Source organism: Panthera leo, chromosome B1, assembly GCF_018350215.1.
Source record: "Panthera leo isolate Ple1 chromosome B1, P.leo_Ple1_pat1.1, whole genome shotgun sequence".
Taxonomy (NCBI): domain Eukaryota; kingdom Metazoa; phylum Chordata; class Mammalia; order Carnivora; family Felidae; genus Panthera; species Panthera leo.
In genome coordinates, this window is record NC_056682.1 from 103,229,553 (window position 1) to 103,255,449 (window position 25,897).

A 25,897-nucleotide genomic window follows, 5' to 3' on the forward strand; every position below is an offset into this window, starting at 1 on the left:
CGACACGGGGCTCGAACTCACGGATCATGAGATCGTGACCTGAGCCCAAGTCGGCCGCTTAACCGACTGAGCCACCCAGGCGCCCCTCATTCTTTTTCTAAAGGAATTCATTTATTCTTTTTAGAATATTCAAAGTTATAAAAAAGTAGCTATAAATGATTATAAACTGTATTAAGACAATATGATAATTATGAGTAAATAAAAATAGGTGATTAGCAAAGTAATTATAAACACAGATGAACATTAAAGGCATGTTTTCTACATTTTTACAAGAATTAGATTACCTTCTATGTTGAGAGGAAGCTTATTTTGCTATGTTTATTTTCTAGGTGGTTAATTACTAATATTAGGCCAAATTGAGTGTCCTCTTACCTGCAGATAATCTAAGAGTTAACAGAACAGCTGAGTGTGGAATCTGCATACAAATAAATGATATTCTGAGTATCACAATTCCAGAGCCTTACATTTTCCTTAAGAAGTCATTCCTGGGTAAAGTCTTAAACTACATGACTTTTGTTTTCTCTGCGTTATTTTGACACTTCAGATCGTTTTTGAATACTGACCACATCAGTCGAATGTTAATATTTTTTCCCTATTTTTTACTCTTTCTGTACTTCACTCCTCCCACTTGATTTTTGAGTTAGTGATAAGCATATATAACAGCTTAAAAGAAAGGGAGAAATATTCATTTTCATTTTCATTGGTAGTATTATAACCTTTTTTAAAATTTTTTTCAAACATTTCAAAGGCCCTAGTTTCTAATGCAAAAACTATAGTGTTTATGTCAGGGTTTGTCATCGGGTGGATATGAGGCACAGAGGGAAGAATGAGGGCGTAACACTGGTCTTGGAATGTGGCATCATGAACAGTCATCAACTGGATTAGTAATGTAGTCACAATGACTCCAAAAATAGGGATGATTTGAAATGTACCACTGTTGAGGCACCTTGGTGGCCCAGTCAGTTAAACATCTGCCTTTTTTTTTTTTTTTTAATTTTTTTTGAGAGACACAGAGACAGAGTGTGAGTGGGGGAGAGACAGCGAGAGAGGGAGACACAGAATCTAAAGCAGGTTCTAGGCTCCCAGCTGTCAGCACAGAGACCGACGCTGGGCTCAAACCACAAACCTCGAGAACATGACCTGAGCCAAAGTCGGACGTCTGACCTGAGCCAAAGTCGGACGTCTAACCGACTGAGCCACCCAGGCGCCCCAAGTGTCTGACTCTTTCAGCTCAGGTCATGATCTCACAGTTCATATGTTCGAGCCCCGTGTTGGGCTCTGTGCTAGCACAGAGCCTGCTTGGGATCCTCTGTCCCTCTCTCTCTGCCCCTCCCCTGCTCATGCTGTCTCTTTCTCTCTCAATACGTAAATAAGTAAACTTTTTAAAATGTACCATTGTTTGGTACCTCTCTTTTTATCATCTCTTCCATTTTTTTTGGTATACTTGGATCTTTTGATTGTATTATTTGATATAATGGAAGTGACCCAGACAACAGTTTTCATCAACTGTATCTCAACAGCTTTATCTGTTAGTACATTTCTACATAATATGAATAGCGACCTGTATCCAATTTGGGGCACCGACATTTTCCTTTAGTTTAGGAAAACTATAAGAGATTTGTTTCCTCTGATATACACTTTCTTCTACCATTGCTACCACTTTCTCCCCCGAGAACAGCTTCTCTGTGTGTTGTTTTCCTGCAACTCCGAAGTGTGCCTTGGGGCTGGGGAAGGTTTTATTCCTTTTCTGGTTTGGGGGTAAGGAGAATCATTTTCACAGTTTCTTGCTGCTCAGAGTTATATACTCTTGATTCTTGCTCACTGACACTGTTAGTAGGTAGACCCTCTGTGTGCAGGCTCCTGAGGTTTGACTACTTCATCACTCCAGGACCTCTGTTCACAAACTATGCTCATAAATACTGGGCTAAATAACGTTTCCGGTGGAGATTCCTAAATATGGGAAACTGCTGGGTGAAATTCTTAGTTTTCCCAACGAAGTCTGACTCCCTACGAACAAAACCAAATCAGTAATTACCTTCCCTTTGTCTACTTACCTGCCTTAAAGTGTCCCTTCATACAGTAGTTGGGAGAACTCGTGTAGGAATTGTTCTTTCTTGGTCAGAGTTTTTAAAACTTTGCCCGTGTCTGGATTGTTCAGATGTTTCTCCTGTTTGTGCGACATTTGCCTTTGCTTCTGTCGGCGCTCACGTGAAGGACTTTGTGAAGGTGTCGCGCTCCCTTCAGACAAATCACATGTGATCATGTCATGTATACACCTGGTTGGCTGAAGTCAGAGCATCTTCGCTAGGGAGTCTTTTACTTTCTTTTCCTAGCTACATCTTCATGAACTCTTGTCTTTTTTTTATTCTGCCTCTCATGTTCTATTTTGTTTGCATCTGTAAAACGCAGTTTTTATATTGCCTTCAACCCATAAATAGTTGTGGCTTTTTATTTGAGATTAGAAAATTAGTGAGCACATGGCTCTCCTATTTTTCTGTTCCTCTATGAACCTCACCTCATTTGATTTGGCATCTCTTTAGAAATGAGGGATGGACACTGTAACTATACTCAGGAAAAGAATGCATCTTTTGCTTTTTCTTAGCTCCATTCATAGAAATTGCATTAAAAAATTGGTTTGTTTTGATTCAGATGGCAAAAATTTTGAATTTTGATTCATTCAGTTAATGAATGTTTCCTCATTCATTAATTTTGATTTTTATATTTTATTGCCCTTCTAATAGTAACTATTAGAAGTTACTAATTTCTTCTAATTAGCAAATTAGAAGAAATTTCCTTCTAATAGTAAACTGTTCAAACTTTTAAAAGTTGAAATACAAGGTGCGTGGATGGCTCCGTTGGTTAAGCCTCTGACTTTGGCTCAGGTCATGATCTTGCGGTTTGTGAGTTTGAGCCCACATCAGGCTCTGTGCTGACAGCTCGGAGCCTGGAGCCTGCTTAAGATTCTGTGTCTCCCTCTCTCTCTCTGCCCCTCCCCTGCTTGCTCTCTCTCTCTCTCTCTCTTTCTCAAAAATAAACAAACATTAAAAAAAAAAAAAACACAGTGCTCTCTCTGGTTGGGAATAAATATTCCAAAAAGAAAATAAATAAAAGTTGAATTACTCAAGGAGAAGATGTCAAGTTCAGATTTTTGATGTCTTTCTTTCAGAGAGGGTGTCCTTGGGCTTAACTTCTTCAGATCAAGTGAGATTTTTGGATCTGATTAATAGGAGCATTCCAAGCATAACAACGTGGGGTTCAGTGAGGTCAGTGGGGTTTCATGGCTCTTTCTGCTGCAGGAAAAAAAAAAAAGAAGTATTTCAATTAATAGAAAAGTGCCAAGAATGAACTTCAGTTACTCCCATCTGTCAGGGTAACATTTCACTTCTCTCTGTGGTGTACTTTTAGTTTATTAGATGCTCCATAAATTGAGGGGTTTGGAATGGTGGAATTGGAAAAGTGATTGGGTGGTGCTTGTGCAATTACATTTTTTATTTAATTTTTATTTAGAATGAGTCACTTTGATGTCTTATAACAATGCCCTTAGTCCACAAAAGCAAAACAAGATAGTCTCATGATATTTGTGGAAAACAAATTTAAAGCTCTAAAGAATTCCCATATAGAACTTATATTTTGAAGCTCAACCACATGGAATCATCTTAGAGTATTTTTCATGAACATACACTTTTAAGTTTTGCTTTTTCAGTTGAAATTTGCCCTCTCCAAAATTGATTGTTTGTTGGAAAACTCAAAGTGAAAAGTAAAACTATGGCCCCCAAATCGTTGTGTTATTTAATCCAATTATTTAAACATTATTTCATTTGAATTCATTGAAAGTGGGAGTTTAACTTTATTTTATCTTAAATTATGTTATCTGTGTGTATTCATCTTTTCATCTCTTTAGAAACTTATGAGAGGTCTCTGAAGTCTCATAGGTTTTAATTATATTGACAAAATAAAAGTTAAAATTATTAAAATATTTTCAGAAAATAATCTTGTATTTTAATCAAAATCTCTTAAAATGAATGCATTATATATTAAGCTTTTCTGCTGCTTAAAATCTTCCACAGCATAGGGCTCATTGGCTTTACATTTCTGTTTTTAAATTGTGGTAAAATATACAGAACATGAAAGTTATCATTTTAACACTTTTTAATCTTCAAGGTTGGTCATGGTCATTATTGCTAAATGTGTTGCAGTGTGTTTAGTAGCCTGAAATAAAATTTGATTGCAGATCCCTTTTATAGAGTGGCCAAATTTATTTCTTAAATCCAGGGGCTAATTTGAGAATATCAAGGTTTCTAAGACGTTGGACTTTGAGGCTGGTTGTGGAACAATAGATGGATGGTCAGTGATGTTGTGGCTTTAGGGTCCTTTTGTCATGAAGATACATGCTAACCTGCACTACCTTCACACATTTGAGGATTCTGTTTTAATATTAATATGTTAATCCTTTGGTGAGGTCTAGAGTTCTGATGTCTTTAATTAAAATTACATTCCATACGGTAATGTCAATAAATTATAATCCTAATGGCATATATTAAACCAGAATCTGATTTTTCCTGTTTTTAGCTATTTTTACCAGAGGATGGTTGTGGTCATTGTGCATTTTCTTCTTCAAAGACTCAAGGTAACTTGTTTGAGGACTAGGCTAGACTCTGATAAGGTGCTCCATGTGGCATCCACCTGTCCCCTCTTGTTACCACTAGCTGCATCAAGAAGGCCCTCTCCAGGGTGCCTGGGTGGCTCAGTCAGTTGAGCGTCTGACTTCGGCTCAGGTCATGATCTTGTGGTCTGTAAGTTTGAGCCCCGCGTCAGGCTCTGTGCTGACAGCTCAGAGCCTGGAGCCTGCTTCAGATTCTGTGTCTCCCTCTCTCTCTGCCCCTCCCCTGCTCATGCTCTGCCTCTCTCTACCTCAAAAATAAATAAAACATTAAAAAAAAAAAAAGAAGGCCCTCTCCAATTTTCTGCAGCTCTTTTCTGAACATTCTCTACCCTCCTCCCTGCACATTTCAAATACTTAAGCTATTTCAATCTTAGGTGGGCCAGCTATGAGAATTTGGAGGCACTTACTTCAAGTTCAGTAAGCTTAAATACTTCTTTTTTTTAATGTTTATTTACTTTGGAGAGAGACAGACAGACAGACAGAGCATGAGTGGGGGAGGGGCAGAGAGAGAGGCAGACACAGAATCCCAAGCAGCTCCAGGCTCTGAGCTGCCAGCACAGAGCCCGACATGGGGCTCGAACTTGCAAAATCATGACCTGAGCTGAAGCCCAGTGCCCAACCAACTGAGCCACCCAGGCCCCCCTTAAATAGTTCTAATTCAAATATGAAGAGTTAAAAAAATAGTGTGCTTCAATCATGTGAAATTGGCATCAAGGATTGGCATTGGCATTCATTCACTTCTTTTGCCTTTTGTAACAAAGTTGGCTCAGTCCTTCTCCCCATTCCCACAGAGGTCTTCTTAAAACCTATCTCTGTTTTTTGAAACCTATTTTCTTCATATAATTTATCAATATCTGAAATCATTTTGTTTTTTCTTTACTTTTTCTTGTCTTTTCAGTACACTAGTAAAATTGAAAAGGCAGTGACTTTGTGACTATTTACAATTGCATTCCCAAAGCCCAGGATAGTAACTAGAAGATGTTATGTGCTCAAGAAATATTTAATGCATGACTAAATTAGCTTCATTCAGTATCCACTTTGTGGCATTTTGAAAATCAACTTGAAATCAACCGTTTACAATTGCCACCATGCTTCTGTTTGTTCCTTGATATGTTTGAAGAAAACACAGGTGGATTTTAAGACTATAGTGTCAGAATATAATTTTAAGAAAGAAGCAAATTAAAAGAATTTATCTATTTTCCTTAGTTAAGTGAAAAATATTTTGCCTTTATGTACATGTCAATATTATTTGTGCTGCTGTGGTCATTAAATTTGGCTGTCGGTAGCTAAATCTCATAGATATTTTCCAGTATTGTATTTCCCTTCTGAATGTTGAAGGTGGTTCTCAGTATGCAGCTTAATATTATGTTAGTATTTGCATTAACTTGGGACCTGCTTTGAGACATAACACACATTCCTGACTTGCCCTCTACTTTTTCCTGATGAGCTTTGATAACTAAAAGAATGCTTGAATTTACCAGCCAGAAAAATCTGGTTAATGTTAACTGCTATTGCAAGGAGCAGAGTTTTTGTCAATAACTTTAGAAACTCTAACCCTAATTAACACAAATACTAGCCACATTATGATACATAATGGCATATGTAACGGCTCAGTCGGTTGAGCCTCCGACTTTGGCTCAGGTCATGATCCTGCAGTTCATGAGTTCAAGCCCCGCATCAGGCTCACTGCAGTCAGCCTGTCAGTGCAGAGCCCACTTCAGATCCTCTGTCGCTTTCTCTCTGTCCCTGTCCCCCACTTGAGCTCACCCAAAAATAAATAAATATTAAAAAAATTTCTCTCTCTCTCTTTTTCCCTCTGCCCTCCTCCCCAGCTCACGTACACAGGCTTTCTCTCTCTCTCTCTCTCTCTCTCAAATAAAAAAGAAAGATTTATATTCTCAGGGTTAACTCAAATTGAAGATTAGTTCCTGTTTACTCCAGAATAATCTAATGTGTAGATAAAAATATTTCCTAGAGACATATGCATCACAATAATTTGAAATAATGAAGGAAAGTATCATATGCATAATGTAAAAAAAAACAACTAAGAATAACAGCTTCCTTTAAAAATGAAAATTAGGCAAATGACTTTAATAGTTATTAGCATGTTCACTTGTACAGGTCACCTTCAGCTGCAGATTGTGCGGGACCACAGATGGCTTTGTCCTCAGAGTCGTAAGGGCTTGATTGCCTTAAAGATGCTCCAAACAAATGCATAGAGAGGGTAGCAGTTTAATGTAGAGTGTAAGCTGATTTGCAAATCACGCAGGCTAGATTTCAAATGAATTCTATTCATCAAAGCCATTTACCCAGTGACATCCTTTAAGATTAGAGTTCTGTTCTGGGATATTACAATGAATGAGTGGAATTGGACTTACCCAAATTTCCCAAACATATCAGCTCATTATCACTGGATCTCAGGGTTGGAGTAGGAACGGAGCAGAAATTCAGTCCTCTGGAGGTACCAGTTTCTCTTCTTCTGGGCAGTTTACATATGCCTCATGTGCAGCACAGAGAGACATCAGTAAAGATAGTAATTGCCAAAATTAGGCACCTGGTTGGCTCAGTTGGTTAAGCGTCCAACTTCAGCTCAGGTCATGATCTCATGGCTCATGAGTTCAAGCCCTATATTGGGCTCTGTGCTGACAGCACGGAGCCTGGAGCCTGCTTCGAATTTTGTGTCTCCTTGTCTTTCTGCCCTCCCCCGCTTTCTCTCTCTCTAAAAAATAAATAAACATTAAAAAAATGTTAATGGGCACCTGAGTGGCTCAGTTGGTTAAGTGTCAGAGTCTCAGTTTCAGCTCAGGTCATGACCTTGTGGTTTTGTGAGTTGAGCTCCACATGAGGCTCTGTACTGTCAGCTCAGAGCCTGTTTGGGATTCTCTCTCTCTCCTTCTGTCTCTGTCCCTCCCTTGCTCATGCTGTCTCTCAAAAATAAATAAACTTTTTAAAAAACTATAAAAATTTGCTAACCTTATGAGTCCAGTGACTGTATTCGTTTGCTAGGACTGTTGTAACAAAGTACCACAAACTGAGTAGTTTAAACAATTTGTTGTTGCACAGTTCTGAAGGCTAGAAGTCTAAGATCAAGGTGTCATCAGGGCCAGCTCCCTCTGGCACTAAGAAAGGACCTGTTTGAGATCTTTCTCTTGGCTTCTGGTAGTTCTTTGTCTTGTGGCCACATCACTGGACTCTTCACAGGGAGTACTCCTTGTGTGTGTCTTTGCATGACCATCTTCTTGTATATTAGATTAGGGATCTACGCTACTCAAATAACATTTGCAAGGACACATTTTGAGGTAATGGGGGTTAAAACTTCAACATATGAATTGGAGGAGAGGCACAGTTCAATCTGTAATAGTTAACCATGTATTTTTATTGTCCTAATTGGGACACTGGTGAAAGTGAAGGGAGTAGTGTTAATCATTAATCTGGGATAAGCAGCATAGACTGAAATTGCCTTAGGCAAACCTGAATACATGGTCACTGTCCCTATGAGATAGATACAATTTATCCCATTTTTCAGAGGTTCAGTGAGGTTGAATAACCTCCCCAGAGTTATATAGAAAGAGGACAAGTATTATTCAAATTCAGGACAATCAGATTCTAAAAAAAGGAGAAAATCTATCCTTCTAACAGAAGTTAACATTTTCATGTCTATAGAGGAAATTTCTATATTATGACTCTAGGTAATGTAAAGAATGGATTTGTTTTGCTCCATTCTCTAGAATTTCTTTATCTCTTTTTTTGCTTAATCAATTTTAGCTATTAAGAAAAAAAATAGTAATGTGGTATGTTACATTAGGCTTAATTAACATTTAATTTACCTGATGACTACAAGTCTTTGATTTTTGTTTGCTGGATATTCTGTTGGTATTTGGAGAGTGAGAAGACACCTAAAGCTAAACAAAGAGAATACCATGAATATTAAATTATCTTAGGCTTGTGAGAAGAATTTTGAAATGACTTTTTGAAAGTGTAAACCACTTACTGTTTTTATCATGCTTTATTTGTAATCTAGATTTGATTTGTTGGTTGATTTGTTAACAAATAAGAAACATTTTAGCATTCTTCATTACCTATCACTAAAGTAAAACAGACTTTGAAAAATCTAAAAGACTGCTTTGCTTTTCATACTTTATAAGAAGGAAATAAAAAAAATTATCTGGAATTCTATGATGCAGGAGTTACCACTGTCAGCATTAGCATTTTGCTGTGTTATTCTGTATTCTTCAGTTCTTTTTTTGCAAGGGGGGGAGGGGTATGCATGGTAAAGGTTAAATGGTCAAGAAATCAATAAATGGCAGTTGTAGCTACTACTCCTTCCACTACTGCTGATGCTGTTACTACTGCTACTATTATTAATTCATTTTCATTTTTTTCATCATCATCCAGGAGAAGCATTACAGAAATATCAGAGAAGTACAATCAGTATGACTTAGGTACTGGATATAGGGGACAGTGAATAAAAGGAAGTACGTTGGAGGGCTAAGCTTCCTATTTGGTAACTGGATGAGTGTGGTGTCACTAATCAGGGCAGGAGATGCAGAGCACATAGGATTACAAGTTGAAGACATGAATTCAGAATGCCAAATTGGAGTTATTTGTGGGGTATCCAAATAAAGATACCTGGTTGATGTATGACTCTCTCAAGACTGGGGCTCCACAGAGAGATCTGAATTAAGATAAAAACGTGTTATAAGTTCAGTGTTAAAATAAGATTCTATTTTCATAGTTTTTCAAATAAATTGGACTCTATGCCTTTATTCTTCTGACAGTGAAGAGCCACACCTTCCTAGGGGTCATGATTATAATAAGGTCAAAAATTCCAGGTCCGCTTCCCTAGTGCAAAGGTTGATTTTTGTCTCACAAAAGAAGTTGAAAAGTCTGGATAGTTCTTTAAAGAGTACTGTTTCTGTTTGTACGTCCATTGTTACTTTTATTTACCTTTTTTTTTTCCATTTTGGGAGGTTGCCATCATGTTAGAGTGCCCAATTCAAAGGGAGAGTCCTGGGTGCTCCTTCCCGGTGGGAGGCTGGGAAAACGAAGCTTCACTGGGGGCTCTGCTACATTCACGTCTACGTGATGTTACTGCTGAAAACACACAGTACTTAGGCGGAGCAAGGCCCCATGTGTCACAGGGGCCTTGCAACTCAACGTTGTCGCTGCCATCTCATGAAGCAGTGTCAGACACAATGGGAAGGTCAGAAAGACTGTGATGAAAAGTGACCATTGGAGCAACAGGGAGTCCATTGTTGACCTCACAGGGGAGTTTGCTGGAATAATGTGAGTGATACCCAGATTGAACAAGAGTGAGACTCAAATGGGACATGAGCAAGTAAAGGACTAACATATGCTGCTTATGAAAGGAAAGACCTGTCTCTGAGGGAAAGGGAAGACATGGGAGTTTTACATATGCTGAAGGCAAACATTTTAGTGTGTCCTTCTTTGATTGCAGGGTCTGGCATCCTGCCATGTAAGTGCATTGTTAAATGAGAGAATAAAGAATAAATAGTGATTCTGAGTTACTGTTCTTTCTAAATAATTAGGCTTTGACTAGAGGGTAGCTTCAGATTTGTCCTGGAGACTAAATTTTGTCACATTTTGTCATCTCACAGTAAAATTTCTTTTAATGTGTTGTGTATGTTCACTTGTTTTTTTAAAAATGGTTTGCCTGTTTTCTAAATAATAACCTCTAGATGGAAGGTACTCAGTAATCTCAGCGAGTATGGATCAGTTATTGAACTACCAGTGGTTCTACTTAACATATTACCAATTTGTGAAATTCTTTTGAAACTCATCACCCCCAACTGATATAGAATATGAAATCTCTTTTTAAAACCAAAGAATCAAGGGGGCGCCTGGGTGGCTCAGTTGGTTAAGCTCCGACTTCGGTTCAGGTCATGATCTTGTGGTTTGTGGGTTTGAGCCCCACGTCGGACTCTGTGCTGACAGCTCAGATTCAGATTCTGTGTCCTCCTCTCCCTCTCCTCCCCCTGCTCGTGCTCTGTCTCTCTCAAAAATAAATAAACATTAAAAAAATTTTTTTTAAACAAAGAATCAGGGCACCTGGGTGGCTCAGTGGGTTAACTGTCTGACTCTGGATTTTGGCTCAAGTTATGATCTCACAGTTCATGAGATTGAGCCCAGCATAAAATCAGGAGATTTAACTTGGACTCACGTATTAAAAGGAACATGCCACAAGCCTGATGTTGGCAAATGTTTAAATACTGAAGTGCTCTGGGCTCAGTCCCTCCGTGCACAAGGGGAAGACACAGTCCATTGCCCTGAACTGCCCACCGTGTGTTGGCTCAGCTGCATGTGGAGCCTCTTTTTTGGTAGTGCAGGGCCTACCAAATGGCACAGTGCTTTGCTACCTTACTTTTTTCTGACCTGGAGACTTCCTCTGTTTGCAGGTGAGCGGCCCTATCAATGCCCTTACTGTGAAAAAGGATTCAGTAAAAATGATGGACTGAAGATGCATATTCGTACCCATACCAGGGTAAGATTATATTTCAATTCATTAATATTTAGTATAAAAAACTATACTTGTTTTTATTTTTTTAATTTTTTTTTAACATTGATTCATTTTTGAGAGACAGAGAGAGACAGAGTATGAATAGGGAAGGGGCAGAGAGAGAGGGAGACACAGAATCCGAAGCAGGCTCCAGGCTCTGAGCAGTCAGCATAGAGTCCGACGCAGGGCTCGAACTCATAAACTGCGAGATCATGACCTGAGCCGAAGTCTGACGCTCAACTAACAGAGCCACCCAGGCGCCCCCTATACTTGTTTTTAAAAAGGAAGATATTTAGTGATGCATGGGTGGCTCAGTCAGTTAAGCCTCCAACTTCAGCTCAGGTCATGATCTCACAGTTTGTGAGTTTGAGCCCCACATCGGGCTCTGTGCTGACAGCTCAGAGCCTGGAGCCTGCTTCAGATTCTGTGTCTCCCTCTTCCTCTGTCCTTCCCCCACTCTCTGTCTCTCTCTCTCCCAAAAATTTTTTTTTTAATTTAAAAAAGTTATTTAACTTTACATAAAAAAATAAAAGTGATGTATCTGAAATTATATGTTTATATTTATGATGGACATTTGGGGATACACTTTTTTTAAAAGAAAAAACAATGAAAGAAACAAAAGTCCAAACTCCAGAAGTTTCCCCATTCTTTGAGTTGTGAATGTGTTTAGGAGGAATAGGAGTTATAATTTGCAAAGTGCCAAATAAATAGATAGCAACATTTTAATACTAAAAAGTATAAAAGATGCTATCTTGCAGAGCATTTGCCAGTAACAAGAACATTCTTGAATTAGAGGCTTGTCTGTAAGTCTGTGACCACTAATTAATACATATGAGCAAGTACATTTGCAAGAAAGATGTTGAAAATAATGTGAGTTATTGGTAGGGGCTGAAAACTGGAAAGGACAACTCGCTGCTTCACAGGGTGTGCCTGGTGCTGCCTTCCAATCTTTTCCAAGGGTGCCCTGTGTTCTTTTGCTTGTCAACACCTCTCTCTGGACTGTTCATTCTGTTACATATGGCTCCCCAAACTCAAGCATCTAAGTCACCTGCCATATTAAAGACCATGAACAGCTCACCCTGTATCCAGCTACATTTCTTAGCTCACTATTCTGTTTAGGGCACAGATAGATACTTTCTATGAACTTTCCACTTGGAAATTTGATGTTTTAAATAGTTCTGGATTTTGTTGTACCTGTCTTGTCACTGCATTATTTCTTATGCTGTTCTTTTTTGGTCTGGCCTTTTAACAGTGCTTATGGTTTGTATATAAATGACATATTTTTCCAGCTTTTAAGGACATGCTTAATCCCCTAAGAGCAATTCTAATTTAGGCCTTTCCTGGATTTCACTTTTTACCTTAACTATAAAATAAAAACTTTAGAGAAAACACATAATAATAAAATCCTTTCCAGTATAATAATATTCTAGCCTTCCATTCCAGTTCTGTAGGCCATAAAAGATACCCTCTGAGGTCCTATTAAGAAAATAACTCTTCTTGTCTTTCTGGTGGAGGACACGGGCAGTTTCTCTACTCATTAAAGCAAATCCATAGCGGGTTTCTTGTTCTGGTTTATAACATCATATTTATATTATATGAATATTAGTAATTGGAGTACTTATGGAATATACAATTACTTCGTAAACAATAAAGGATGAGGCAAATATGACTGCTCATAATATGACTTAAATGTGCATAGTCAAAATATTTTTTTTTTTACAATTAGTACTATTAAAGATATTTAAGTTGTTTTTAGTTCAGTTTAGGAAATTATCTTATATGTGTATAGTTTTTATAGTAATGTTAATAATGTGTTTTAAAGATGCCGGTATACCAGCAAAGGAATCCTGGTCCCTCTCATCAAAACTGGTGACGTTAACCAATTCTGGGCATTATGGGAACATATTATATTATTCCACATGATGACCCACAATAAACACGATTATACCACAGAAGAGTCTGTTTAAGTCACAGCAGGAAAAAAAAAGTCTTTTGGGTTTTTCAAGAAAGTATGATATTTCCAATTCAACTAATCCATTTTTACTTTGTTTTAATATAAAGTTTATTAATGACACTAATAGAAAGAATTATAATAAATACAAAGACCACCAATCACATGCCAGGTACTAGTCTGGGCCTTCACATTAATTCATTTAAGAAGCCTCATAACAATTTGTTTATTAAGAGCTCATAACAATTTGTTAGTAAATTTGAAAAAATTTTTAGGGCTTTTTAAGGTAGGTATTATTATGGTTCCTTTTTAAAAAATGAGAAACTGAGGCACAAGCAAGTAAGTATCAGAGCTGAGATGGGAACGCAAACAGATTGGCTACAGAGACCACCCCCTTACCTACTACACACATTTGCCTTTTATTTGCTTAACTATTTTCATTCTACTGACTAGTGTACTTTCCATATATTTTTAAACTAAACAAACTGCAGTAATGACCCCAAATTTAAAAGCCTCATGTTCATTTGAATATTTGAGCCTTGACTCTAGGATCCTGAAACTGCCTCAAGGTGTCCAGGTGCAGGTGGTACCTTCTAGCAGCTCTCAAGCACTAACTGCAGAAAAAGAAAACAAATCCGACCCTTTGATTAAGGGAACACCCGACAGTGCCTCAAACAGAAGCACCCAGGATTTTAGACAGTATTCCCTACGAACAGTAGAGTACCCCAAAGAACAGGCTAAATAGATACGAGCCTTTCAGGTTTTGCCTCAAACTCTTCTTTAAATTCTTTTTCATGCATTATTTGTGTTTTATAACAGGCAGCTTTAGTTTTGAAATTGTATTTCCTAAGCATTAAATAGATACAGATATCCTCTGCATATTAGCACAACTTTCCAAAAGCTAAGATTATCTGCTGAGGCAATCTAATTAATATCAAAAACCAAAAGATACTTTTAAAAACAGTTGTAGAGGAGCAAGCTGTGCAAGTCTTTATTTTCCCAGTCTTATTGGGGTTTTATAGGAACAAATGCAAAGATGATGTCATTACATTTGGTCCATAACACATTTCAGTTTCAGTTTTGTACTCCCATTACGTTTGGTATTCAGATAGCTCTAATTCCGGGCATTTTTGACTTATTTCAAAAGATAATTTTAATTCTGTTACAACAAAAACTATATTATTCAGCAGGCTACGTCTTTGAGAAGTTTTGGTGAGTCTGCACAAAATGCCATGCCATGCCTGCATCCTCAGATTTATATTCCATGGTTACTGCATGGATGCCTTCGTGAAGGAACACAAAATCCTTTCACTCAAGTATTGTTTATATGGTCCAGTAAGGGCTGCAAGTGTGGGAGACAGCTTTGCTACAATCCACATTTTACTAAAAGGCTAAACAGTCATTGGTCTCTTATGGGGAGGCCACAGCTTAAGTCCAAGACTTAATTTCCTTTTTTGATTTCTTTGTATCCATTTCCTCCAATATATTGTATATTCTCCTTATTTTTGGTTTTCAGCACTTACACTCTGTTGTGCTAGATGTATCCATCCTGCTTGTATCTATATTTGTTATTAATAGTTACATTTTGGAAAAATTCTCAGCTATTTTTTTATTATTATTATTTCTTTGGTCCCTTTCTTTCTTTCTTTTTCTTAAGGGATGTCAAGTATATATGTTAGATTGTTTGTTCTTGTCCCATAGCTCTTGGTAGTTCTCTTCTGTTTTTGTTTTGCTAGGTTTGCTTTTTGCTTTTTGATCACAGATCACAGTGTTTTTCTTCTTGTCTTTGTGTTTCTATTTTCCGTTCAGATATTTTCAGTTCCACTGAATCTTTCCTCTGTTGTCCCCAGTCTGCCTATTGAAGGAGTTCATCTTTTATTTGTTTACTTTTTAATTTGTTTATTTCTTTTTGAGAGACAGAGAGAGACAGAGCATGAGCGGGAGAGGGGCAGAGAGAGGGAGACACAGAATCTTAAGCAGACTCCAGGCTCTGAGCTGTCAGCACAGAGCCCAGTGCAGGGCTCGAACCCGCAAACCATGAGATCATGACCTGAGCCAAAGTCAGAAGCTTAACCGAGGTGCCCCAAAGGAGTTAATCTTTGATATCATGTTTTTCACTTCCAATATTTCCATTTGGCTTTTAAAAAGTCATTTCCATGTCTCTGTTAAAGTTGCCCATTTGTTTGTACATGTTGTCCACCTTTTCACTGGATTCTTAAAATATTAATTATAGTTATTTTAAATTATCTGATCAGTTCACCATCTGGACCATCTTTCAATCTTGCTGTGTTGCCTGATAATGTGTTGTTGATAATGGGTTTAGGGGGGTTGCTTTTTGTGTGTCACACAAAATTTTGATTCAGTGCCTATTACTGTGTGTAAAAGAATAGTAGAGACCAATGCAAATATTATTTATACCTGGGAATAGGCACACCTCTTTTTCAGACAGATCATTAATGTGAGGGATTGAGGTAATCTAGTCAAGAGTTGAACTAATTTTGGGTCTCTTGTTGCTATAGTTACCATAGCTTTTAAGCTCCTCCCATGGTGGGCTGCTGTTTCCATGTTCTTAGTGGATGGTCTGGATGGTCAGGAGTTTTCTGCAGTAATTCTACTCTGCTGACAGACCCCGTATGCCTTTGCCACAGAAGAGGTCACCTTCTCTCCCTGTCTCTCCCTCTCTTCCTCTCCGCCTTTGCACCTCTACTGGTTGTAATCTGCTGGTGCTTGTTACTCAGCATGAGATGTGAGTGGGGCAGAGGACTCTTGCCTCTCTTCCTCTAGCTTTAGGATGAGGCAGGTGCTATGCGCCTGAGCTTCTGAGATAGAGCTTTCTCAGCATTCCTGCTCTTACCAAGTGGTGGGCAACTTCTGCTTCTGCCTTAGTTCAGGTCTAGAGCTGCAGTGACCTGGGCACTAGCTACATTGGCTATTTAAAATGTAATTGTAGGGACACCTGGGTGGATCAGTCAGTGGAGCATCCAACTCTTGATTTTGGCTCAGGTCATGATTCCGGGGTTGTGGGATCGAGCCCCATGTTGGGCTCTGCACTGAGTGTGGGGCCTGCTTAAGATTCTCTCTCTCCCTCTGCCCCTCCCCAACTGATGCTTGCTCACTCTCACTCTCTCTCTGTTTATAAAATAAAAAATAAAATAAAATGTAATTGCAATTAATTGTAACTACAGTGAATTGTAGTTTAATTAAAATTAAAGGTGACTAATAGTACATGTGGCTTGTGGCTACTCTATTGAACAGCAGAGCTGTAAAATAATTCTGTCATCGCAGAAAGTTATTTTTTACAGCACAGGTCTAGAAGGTCTGGTGGCTGAACTTGGCCTCGTGTCAGTGGAAAGTTTGGGGCATAAGTGAGGTTTCTGCTCCTCTTCCGACAGCAGCAGACCTCTTGTGCACCTCATTGTAGACCCTGGGCAAAAGCAAGTCCAAGAGTACCTCCCCTTTAAGTCAGTGCAGGGTGCAGGGTGTGGGCAAGGTTCCGTTCTTCCCCAGAGACAGAGCCCTTTCCTGAGACCAGGGTGTACCAGGGTTTCCTGCCTCAGCCCCAGCAGCAGATGGCTTTGCCTCCTGACAGAGATAAGATACAAAACATGGCAGAGAAGAGGCATTTGTTTCCGGCATCAGAAGGGACTGTGGCCATGGTGGTGTTGTGCTTATTCCCTGGTGGTGGCCCATCACCACCTTGTAATCATGCAAGGACCAGAACACAGATAAGTCCTAGCCTGCCCCTAATCTTTCTCATGAGCACATGGTGGAGCCAATGGAAAAGAAGCTGTGATTGGTGTGGACTTCTAAGGTACTTGGGTCCCCATGATTCTAATCTGAGCTATCCCCAGAACACACAATGGGCCTTTAAGAACGCTTTAACATTGTACTTGTTTTCTTCCTACTCACTTAGGTGACAGCTGTCACTTCCTCTGTGCTGAGGCAAAGGGGAAGCAGTTCTTATCTTCCACTTCTGTGGCATTTAGTTCACCTGCTTGTCTGGTGACCTAAGCTCACAAAATGTCCCATGACCTTGGGTTCAAAACAATGATGTAGATTATCCAGCTCTTTTTATTTTTCTTGTTAGGGTGGGAGTGATGTTCTTTGTGTTTTTTCACATTTTAAAAGCAATAATTTATCATAGCTGTCTGGGTCTGTTGGGATAACTTCTTGTATGTAATATCTCTAGATTAATTATCTGCCTGGAAGCTGATAAAAGCAGAAAATCTTACACTCCCTGACTAGTTAACACCTCCATTTAGTTAGGGAAGCATCCCTATTTACAGGCTCATGTGGCATAGACCACTGTGTTAGGTTTGTACAAAGCAGTTCTGTTTCCCAGGCTATGGAGAGGTCAGTCTGCCTCGGGGCAAGGGCTTGTCAGGCCTGCCACAGGGCAGTGCATTGGGAGTCATTTCTCATCACTTGTCCAAGTATCTCTCCTTATCTCCCTTCTCTCCTACGGTTCCTGGACTTTTTCCTCTGCTTGGGTGTTGGAGGAGACCACCTCTTCTGGGGAGCAAGACTTCTTTTGTGTGGGCGTGGGAGGGATTCCTTAATTTGGCTTCAAACCAAGGCTTGTTGAAACAAGCTCAAAAGGAAGTATTCATTTTCCCAGGGGTTTTAGGCTTAGAGATGCTCTAGGCACACTGGCAGACCTCTCCCCTCCTTATCGCTATAGTCCTTTTTCTAAAAGGTCTTCTTGACCACCCTAAACTATATCTGAGGTAGATATCTTTATGTGTAATGTCTCAAGTGCAAGTTAGTACAGTACACTTAGGAACAAAAATCATCTGCAATTATGGACCTTGGGTTTTTATTGTCTTAGACACATAGAGCCAAAACACTCACTGAGATAAGGCACATTCTCATAAATATCCATTTTGTCAACATTAGGTTCAAAAGGAATTATTTTTATAATTATTTACTACTGAAGGTTTCACATCTTACTTCATCATTTGTGATGTTCAACACGGAAAGCACCTGGACAAATTAGAAAGTTATTCCAGAAAGTCTGCTTTTTGAACACCACTTAGAAACCCAGTTAGCTTACATAACTTTCAAGATCACAGCTGTCTCTCTAGCCTTGTTTGTGGGAATAGCCAGATTAGTTCTTACAAATATGAAGATGCAAGTAATTGCCAGTGGTTAAAAGTAACAGCAAGTCTTTTATGTTGTTTATATTTTGTTAATTTTCTTCATGAATCTTCCTATCCCAGCTCCTCTGGTAGTTCAGGTTTTTTGGTGGGTTTAGCAAACTCATGCACTTTGCACTTTCTTTTGCCACCATGCCTTGAGACCCTGGGTCTCTAAGGCCAGACGGAGTGGGATGTCTCAGAGTCCCTGGGCATAAGGCACTGCTGAATTTATCTGGAGGCTTTGGGGATGGTATACCAATGTAGCAATTTGAAAACTATATAAAAATATCACCAGAGCACCCAGCTGGTGCATCATGTGGATGCAGTGTAAGCTTGATGTTGAAGGAAAAAGAAGAGTTAATTCATTACAGGTGAAGAGGAGGAGTGAGAAGTGGATACTAAGAGGAGGAAGAGGCAAGAAGAATTTCCCCAGCTACAGGAACATTGTATAGGATTTTTGTAGCCTTGGTTGAGAACAGAAAGGGGTCTTTTAAGGGCAAGAATCGGCTTGCAGTCCTCATGAACACATTATGAGGCATTCACAAAAAACCTAGAGACAGATGCAGAAGCAAATCTGCTGAATCAGGAAGGGGGTGGGTAAACTCATTCCAGGAAATGCCAGAGAGAGAGAGGGTGGTATTTCAGTTGAGCTTTGAGAATTATGGAGGAGGGCATGCTAGGCAGATGTAACCACAGGGGCAGAATGAGAGAGATAGTAGCTAAGGATCCCATAAGGTGGCCTGTCTGCCATGACTAAGTCTGAGGATGCACGTTGAAGTCTGGCTGGAGTGGCAACAGGCCGGGACTGATTTGGTAGGAATCCTGGAAGCATGTTGTTTTGTGTGGTGTGTTTTATTTTGAGTAGGGGTGACATGATCAGCTCTCTATTGGAAAGGCTGCTCTGAAGATACACTCAAAGGTGAATGAAAGGAGGCAGTACTGGAGGCAGGGAGACCCAGTCAGGAGGCATGCTTGAGTCAGCTGTGCTAGACAGGGAGCTCACACTGGGTGGCCACTGGACTTGAAAGTAAGAACATAGGTGAAAGACACCTTTGAAATGGTATTGAAATGGTTTAGACACGTCCTACCTGTAGGTGATGAAGAATAGGGAGGAGTCCAGATGAACCTGGGATGCTTGGAAGGGGCACTTCAGAATATGGTGATGTTCCACATGGAGACAGGAAGAGTAGCTAGTAGATTTAGAGATCTAAAGTTGTTTGTTTGTTTGTTTGTTTATTTATTTATTTATTTATTTATCTATCTATTTATTTATTTATTTATTTTAGAGAGAGCAAGGCCATGTGAACAGGGGAGGGCCAAAGAGAGAGGGAGAGAGAGAATCCCAAGCAGGCTCTGCGCTGTCAACGAGGGGCCTGATGCCAGGCTCAAACTCACGCAACCATGAGATCATGACCTGAGCTGAAACCAAAAGTCAGATGTTTAACCAACTGAGCCACCCAGGCATCCCTAGAGTAGTTTTATATCTAGAAAAGAGAAAGAGATTAAAATTAAATTTAATAACATTTTAAAACTTTATTATGGCTTTAGAGAAAACATTGTAATTTGCTTTTATTTTTTATTTTTCGAAATCTCACCAGCTTTTGTGCCTATGGGGACTAAAGGGTATGGTTCATTGCCACTATTTGAAAACATCTTTAATTTGGTTTTGGAATTAGTAAATCTTTTATTGTTTCTACACATATTTCTTGGAATTTTATATGCCTTGCAAATTATTTAAGATAAATGGCTTTGAGACTATTATATTTTATTTGGCTCAGAAAATACACCTTCATGAAATTGAACATTCTTATTCTATCACAATAAGATAGATTTCCCTTTGTAAAAGGGAAAATCAGACCATTTGAAAAATAACTTCCCTTTCAGGGACTGACAGCAACATTTTCTCCCTTTCTTTCTCTCTTTTTCTTTTCTGTGAAAATTATTTTTGATGGTCATCAACCCGTTTGGCCGAGTGCCTCCTTTTTTAATCCTCTGTGCAACTACGCTCATGAGTTAGTCAGCATTCTTAAAATTATTAGCAAAGAAAGTTTTCAGTTCTCTGGTTAGGAATACTTTTCTGGCATATCAAATGATGTTCCTAATTTTAAAATAGGACTTATGGTTCAGGCATTCTAGAACATGATGATTGGTTCCCTGAATTTCCTTAGGATTTGAGAGTAAGAGACAAAAACTTAAAACAAATTGGATTTCATACTTTTGACAAATGTATTGGATAGGTAAATTATCCTATAGGAAAATGGACAAAAGTATTTTGTGGAGTTAAATTCTCTTTCACTGTATTTAGGGTTATAAGGGTAGAGTTACATTGATGTGATGGATTGAACTGGTCCCAGGCATGAAGTGTGATTTTTCTGCAGAATTTTTTTAATAGTACTTACATTATCATTCAGTATTTCCATGCCTAACTTGATATTTTGGAACAAAACGAAGAAACCTAGAATCATTCATCTAAAATGTAATGTGTGTTAGTTAGAATATTGGTGTTGTAATGTTTTCAATATGGCTGCCATTAGTTTTTTCCCTTCTTGTATGCACATGCTGCTCTTTACATCCACAAGTAGAGTCTACCTTCCCTTCCTTTGAATCTGGCTTGGCTACAGTGACTTGCTTGACCAATCAATAATGGAATACAGCAGAGGTAATATTCTAGAAGCTCAGAGGCTAGGTCATAAGAAACTTTGTAGCTTTTGTTTGTGTCTTTTGGACCCATGCTGGGAAGATCACACATCATTTGGAGATAGGCACTCCACACAACAGTCAACACGAACTGCCAGTCATGAGAGTAAGCCATTTTGGACACCTAGCCTATTTGAACCTTCACATGGCTGCAACCATCTCCTGCAATTACAGGAGAGACTGAGAGAGAGAACTGATGTCTCTGTTAACAGCCCACAAACCATATCAGTCCCCATTCAGTCCACAAACCCAGCCCACACAACTATGTCAGTACACATTGAATCCACAGGTCCAGTCCACAAATAACTACTTATTTTAGGTCACTAGGTTTGGAGATGGCTTATTACACAGTGGTAGGTAAATAGAACAAGTGGTAAATATTGTCCAATGCTGAATACATATGATTTTAATTTTATGATACACTTATGCATTTTAAAGTGGTTGACATTTCTGGACAAAGTACTAAAGTAAGCACTTACAGTATGTTCCTTAACAGAATTAGATATTGGATCGTGATATCATTAGCAATGGAAGCTATATTTTGTAATTGGGAAAATATAATTAAAAAAAAATTTTAACGTTTATTCATTTTTGAAAGAGAGTGAGTAGGGGAGGGGCAGAGAGATAGGTAGACACAGAATCCAAAGCAGGCTCCAGAGATCATGATGAGATCAACCATGAGATCATGACCTGAGCTGAAGTCAGATGCTCAATCTACTGAGCCACCCAGGTGCCCCCTGGAAAATATGATTTTAAAAATATAGTTTAGGGACACCTGGGTGGCTCAGTAGAGGTTAAGTGACAGACTCTTGGTTTCAGCTCGGGTCATGATCTCAGAGTTTCGTGAATTAGAGCCCTGTGTCAGCCTCTGCACTGGGCATGGAGCCTGCTTGGGATTCTCTCCCTTCCTCTCTCTCTGCCCTTCCCCCACTTGCACTGTCTCTGTCTCTCTCAAAATAAATAAACTTTAAAAAATACATATGTTGAGAATGCAATCTGGTGCAGCCACTCTGGAAAACAGTATGGAGGTTCCTCAAAAAACTAAAAATAGAACTATGCTACGACCCAGCAATTGCACTACTAGGCATTTATCCAAGGGATACAGGTGTGCTGTTTCGAAGGGACACATGTACCCCCATGTTCATAGCAGCACTATCAACAATAGCCAAAGTATGCAAAGTATGGAAAGAGCCCAAATGTCCACTGATGGCTGAATGGATAAAGAAGAGGTGGTATATATATATATATATATATATATATATATATATATATATATATATATATATATACACAATGGAATATTATTCGGCAATCATAAGGAATGAAATCTTGCCACTTGTAACTATATGGATGGAACTGGAGGGTATTATGCTAAGCGAAATTGGTCAGTCAGAGAAAGACGAGTATCATATGACTTCACTCATATGAGGACTTTAAGAGACAAAACAGATGAACATAAGGGAAGGGAAACAAAACTAATACAAAAACATGGAGGGGGACAAAACAGAAGAGACTCATAAATATGGAGAACAAACTGAGGGTTACAAGAGGGGTTGTGGGAGGGGGATGGCCTGAATGGGTAAGAGGCACTAAGGAATCTACTCCTGAAATCATTGTTGCACTATATGCTAATTGGAATGTAAATTTAAAAAAATTAAAAATAAAATTAAAAATATATAAAAATAAAGAAAGAAAGAAAGAAAGAAAGAAAGAAAGAAAGAAAGAATACATATGTAGTTTAACAAATAGTACAGAAAATTGTTTATAAAGGCATTTGCTGTTCTAGGATTTGAGAGACCCAGAAATATGTGAACTTTAAAGGCTCTCATGATACTTATATACAACTTAATTCACGAATTCAAAGTCTAATGGCACATCTGCTTATGTAATACTAAAAATTGTATAAATTGGCTAAATGAAGGGCTTTCTTTTAAATAGTAGTCTTTAGGGGTGCCTGGGTGGCTCAGTTGGTTAAGCGTCTGACTTTGGCTCAGGTCATGATCTCACGGTCCGTGAGTTCAAGCCCCGCGTTGGGCTCTGTGCTGACAGCTCAGAGCCTGGAGCCTGCTTCGGATTCTGTGTCTCCCTCTCTCTCTGACCCTCCCCCGTTCATGCTCTGTCTCTCTGTTCTCAAAAATAAAAATAAACATTAAAAAAATTTTAAATAGCAGGCTTTATAATTGGTGTGATATTGGGATGGCTGAAGTGAACAGGCTCATCACCATCATAACATTTTCTCTTCAGCAATTTTTAGAAAGTTAAATGACAACCAAAGAGTCTGAAACTGGGTTTTCTGGCAGTATTTAGATCAGGAATGCTACCTGTTTGGGGGCCTCTGGTGTGTAATTCTTGCCTTTGGGGATGGTGGTCTGGCAAACACAATTATGGGTGGTCTCTGCTCAAATGTAATGACCATGAAAAGACAGGTTAGTTGGGATGTTCCTTGGTTAGGACTTTCCTCCTGATTAGGACACTTTCTGATTGAAGCTGTTTGAAATACACAAACCTCTCTTTTTGAATTGAACAAACTTACTGTTACAATTTGTTTATATCTTTCTCTTATTTAGACCTTGACTTCCATGTGGACAGAAATATTACAGCTCCTTTTTCTCAGCATCTGTGTGCCTGGCTCCTAGTGGTTATCAGACCACTGATTTGAATGAATGAAGTAAAATTATATCAGAAGTGAACTATTTCAAATTTACCAACAAATATATAGCTAGATAAGGCATATGAATTCATTCATTCTTCATTTCTTCAAACAAACATTTGTTTAAGGAGTACAGTGTGTACAAACTGAGAATACAGCAATAAACAGATCAGACATTATCCTCACCCTCAGTGAGTTTGGAGTCTGGTTATGATAATAAGTGCAATTCTTGCTTAATCAACAATTCCTTCTCATACTCAAAAGGTATGAGAAGACAAGAGCATGTGCATTTAGCAGATATCTGTCATGTGCCCACTATGTGCCAGAAACCATAGTGTTACAGGCCCTGCCTCGTGTCCATTAGGAAAGGTGAACAATAAGGACGTTATTTTAAGTCATAAAAAATAACAAGGGCGCAAAGTGATGGAGTGGGGAAGTGCTGGATCCCAAGCCAAGTCCTGAAGTGCCTTTGTCATGACCCTCTCCTGTGTCACAGTGGTACTTCTTTGTAATGTCGGTGTCTCCTGTTAACGTCTGCATGTCTGTGTTTCCCTAGGTTACAGTGAATGGGAGGCAGTTCTTTCTCTCTAGGCAACAATAGGTGATTATCCCCCTGTTGCTCTGTGCTTAATGTACCATGTTGACATATACCTCACTGCCCTCTTGGGCCTTTCTTATTATCCGTCTCTAAAGACTTTGTTCTCAGAGGGAAGAAAGAGGGAAGCTAGAAGTCTGTGGTCCTCTGATGGAGCCATACTGCTCTGTTTAGCTGTCCTGACAGATGAAGTTCAGGTGGGCCATGCACCTTGGGCTACAGCATAGACCATGTAAAATTCTTCAAGCTTCAGCCTTATCTCCCGCTGCTTGTTGCTCATTTGAGACAGCATTGGGATGGAGATGAATGAGAACAATTATGCTCTCGTTTAATGTTATTAGGGAAAGCATTAAAACCCATCTCGTTTGTAGAAAAGGTTGTAGATTATTTGCAAAGTTTAGTACTTTGTTAATAATGGGAAATCAATTTACACAGATATATCACTGTACCAAGGAATTGAGGTTGTGACCATGGATGTAAACGTTGTCGCTCTTAGATTCCAGGATATAGGAGAACTTATTTCTTCTGCAAATGTTTTTTTTATGCATACCTTGTGCCAGAGTTGTGCTAGGTACTAGGGATACATGGTTGAATCTCTAGTACAAGGTGCCTGGGAGTTTCAGGTAATTTTATGTGGTGGCTCCTGGAGCATACAGAGGGTATAATAATAAATAATAATGATAGAAAGAAGGCTTACAGAGTAAATAGAGGACAGATGATGTGGGCAGTTGAGACGCCCTCAACATTGAAGGGTCAGTAGTCTCAGAATTTTGGCTTTGTCAGATACTGCTAAATACTTTGTTTCTAGCTGCTTAGTGGCCAGAACCAGCCCCACTCTAATTATCAAATTACTTTGTTCTTAAATCTTAGAGATTTCTTTGTTCTCTGATTCAGTGATACCTTAGACTCAACTGAGCTTGCTGATAAGTTTTGATTATTCTGTCCTGGGAGCTTTGGGTAGGGATAAGGTAACGTTTCAGGAAAATACTCCTAGGCTCACCATCCCTGGAGAAACAGTAAATCCTTTCCTAGAGCCTTTTTCCTAGTCCATTTGGTCTCCCTTCTTTTTCCCACTTCTCTACAGCAAGGAATAAGGTATCTGTGCCTAAAATCAAAAGACCATATTTCCCATCCTCCTTCCAGACCTGACAGGAGAGCTCTTTTCAACATTTAAATGAGCAACTCTTTCCTGCCCCAATAGGGTACATGAGACAGATATCATGCAAGTGACTTTTTTGTTATCTGTCACGTAACCTTCAGTCGGACTATTCCCACAGCTGGGATATTTTAACTGAGGTATTGGAGAAGGTTTGAGCTTATGAGTAATGTAAAACTCAGACAGATTTTCATTTGAAGGGATTACTTATGAAGTATTTGGTTAACTGATTGATATTACTGTTATCCTGAATGATGGGAATAAAATCGGATCCCTGTGTCCTAAGTTGCGAATACTGGGGATGACATATGGCTTTTCTTGATCATCTCACATAAAGCCCTCAACATTAAAAACAAAAGAATTTATCATAGAGGTTTCTGTGACAGTTTCTATTTAACTTTGCTTAACAACGACTTTAAATATTTGTTGCATATATAGAGAACTCCTGATTAAAGAAACTTTCTTTGACCAATGTGGTGTGTTTCTAATTGCAACTTTTTAAGACTTAGGAAAGCATGTGTTTAGTTTCA

General features: G+C 38.9%; 1 protein-coding gene and 1 long non-coding RNA gene across 7 annotated transcripts in view; one reads left to right on the plus strand and one right to left on the minus strand.

Annotated features, from left to right (window-relative positions):
* LOC122217907 overlaps positions 1-9,904 on the minus strand; it is a 34,847-nt gene extending 24,943 nt beyond the window's left edge. The window contains exons 1-4 of one of the 2 annotated variants that reach the window (XR_006201741.1): positions 9,611-9,904; positions 8,491-8,565; positions 3,121-3,290; positions 2,055-2,238 (exon numbers count right to left, since the gene is read on the minus strand). This is a non-coding gene — a long non-coding RNA (uncharacterized LOC122217907). Of the gene's footprint in view, positions 1-2,054; positions 2,239-3,116; positions 3,291-8,490; positions 8,566-9,610 lie in introns of those variants that run through there. The other variant, XR_006201742.1, reaches the window with a different exon arrangement.
* PRDM5 (PR/SET domain 5) overlaps positions 1-25,897 on the plus strand; it is a 204,996-nt gene that overhangs the window by 144,909 nt on the left and 34,190 nt on the right. For 3 of the 5 annotated variants that reach the window (XM_042935605.1, XM_042935607.1, XM_042935604.1), the window contains one exon: positions 11,080-11,165. The exons of 1 other annotated variant lie outside the window; for it this stretch is intronic. In XM_042935605.1, the coding sequence (XP_042791539.1) occupies positions 11,080-11,165 (86 nt within the window). Of the gene's footprint in view, positions 1-11,079; positions 11,166-13,002; positions 13,079-25,897 lie in introns of those variants that run through there. One more of the 5 variants, XM_042935606.1, reaches the window with a different exon arrangement.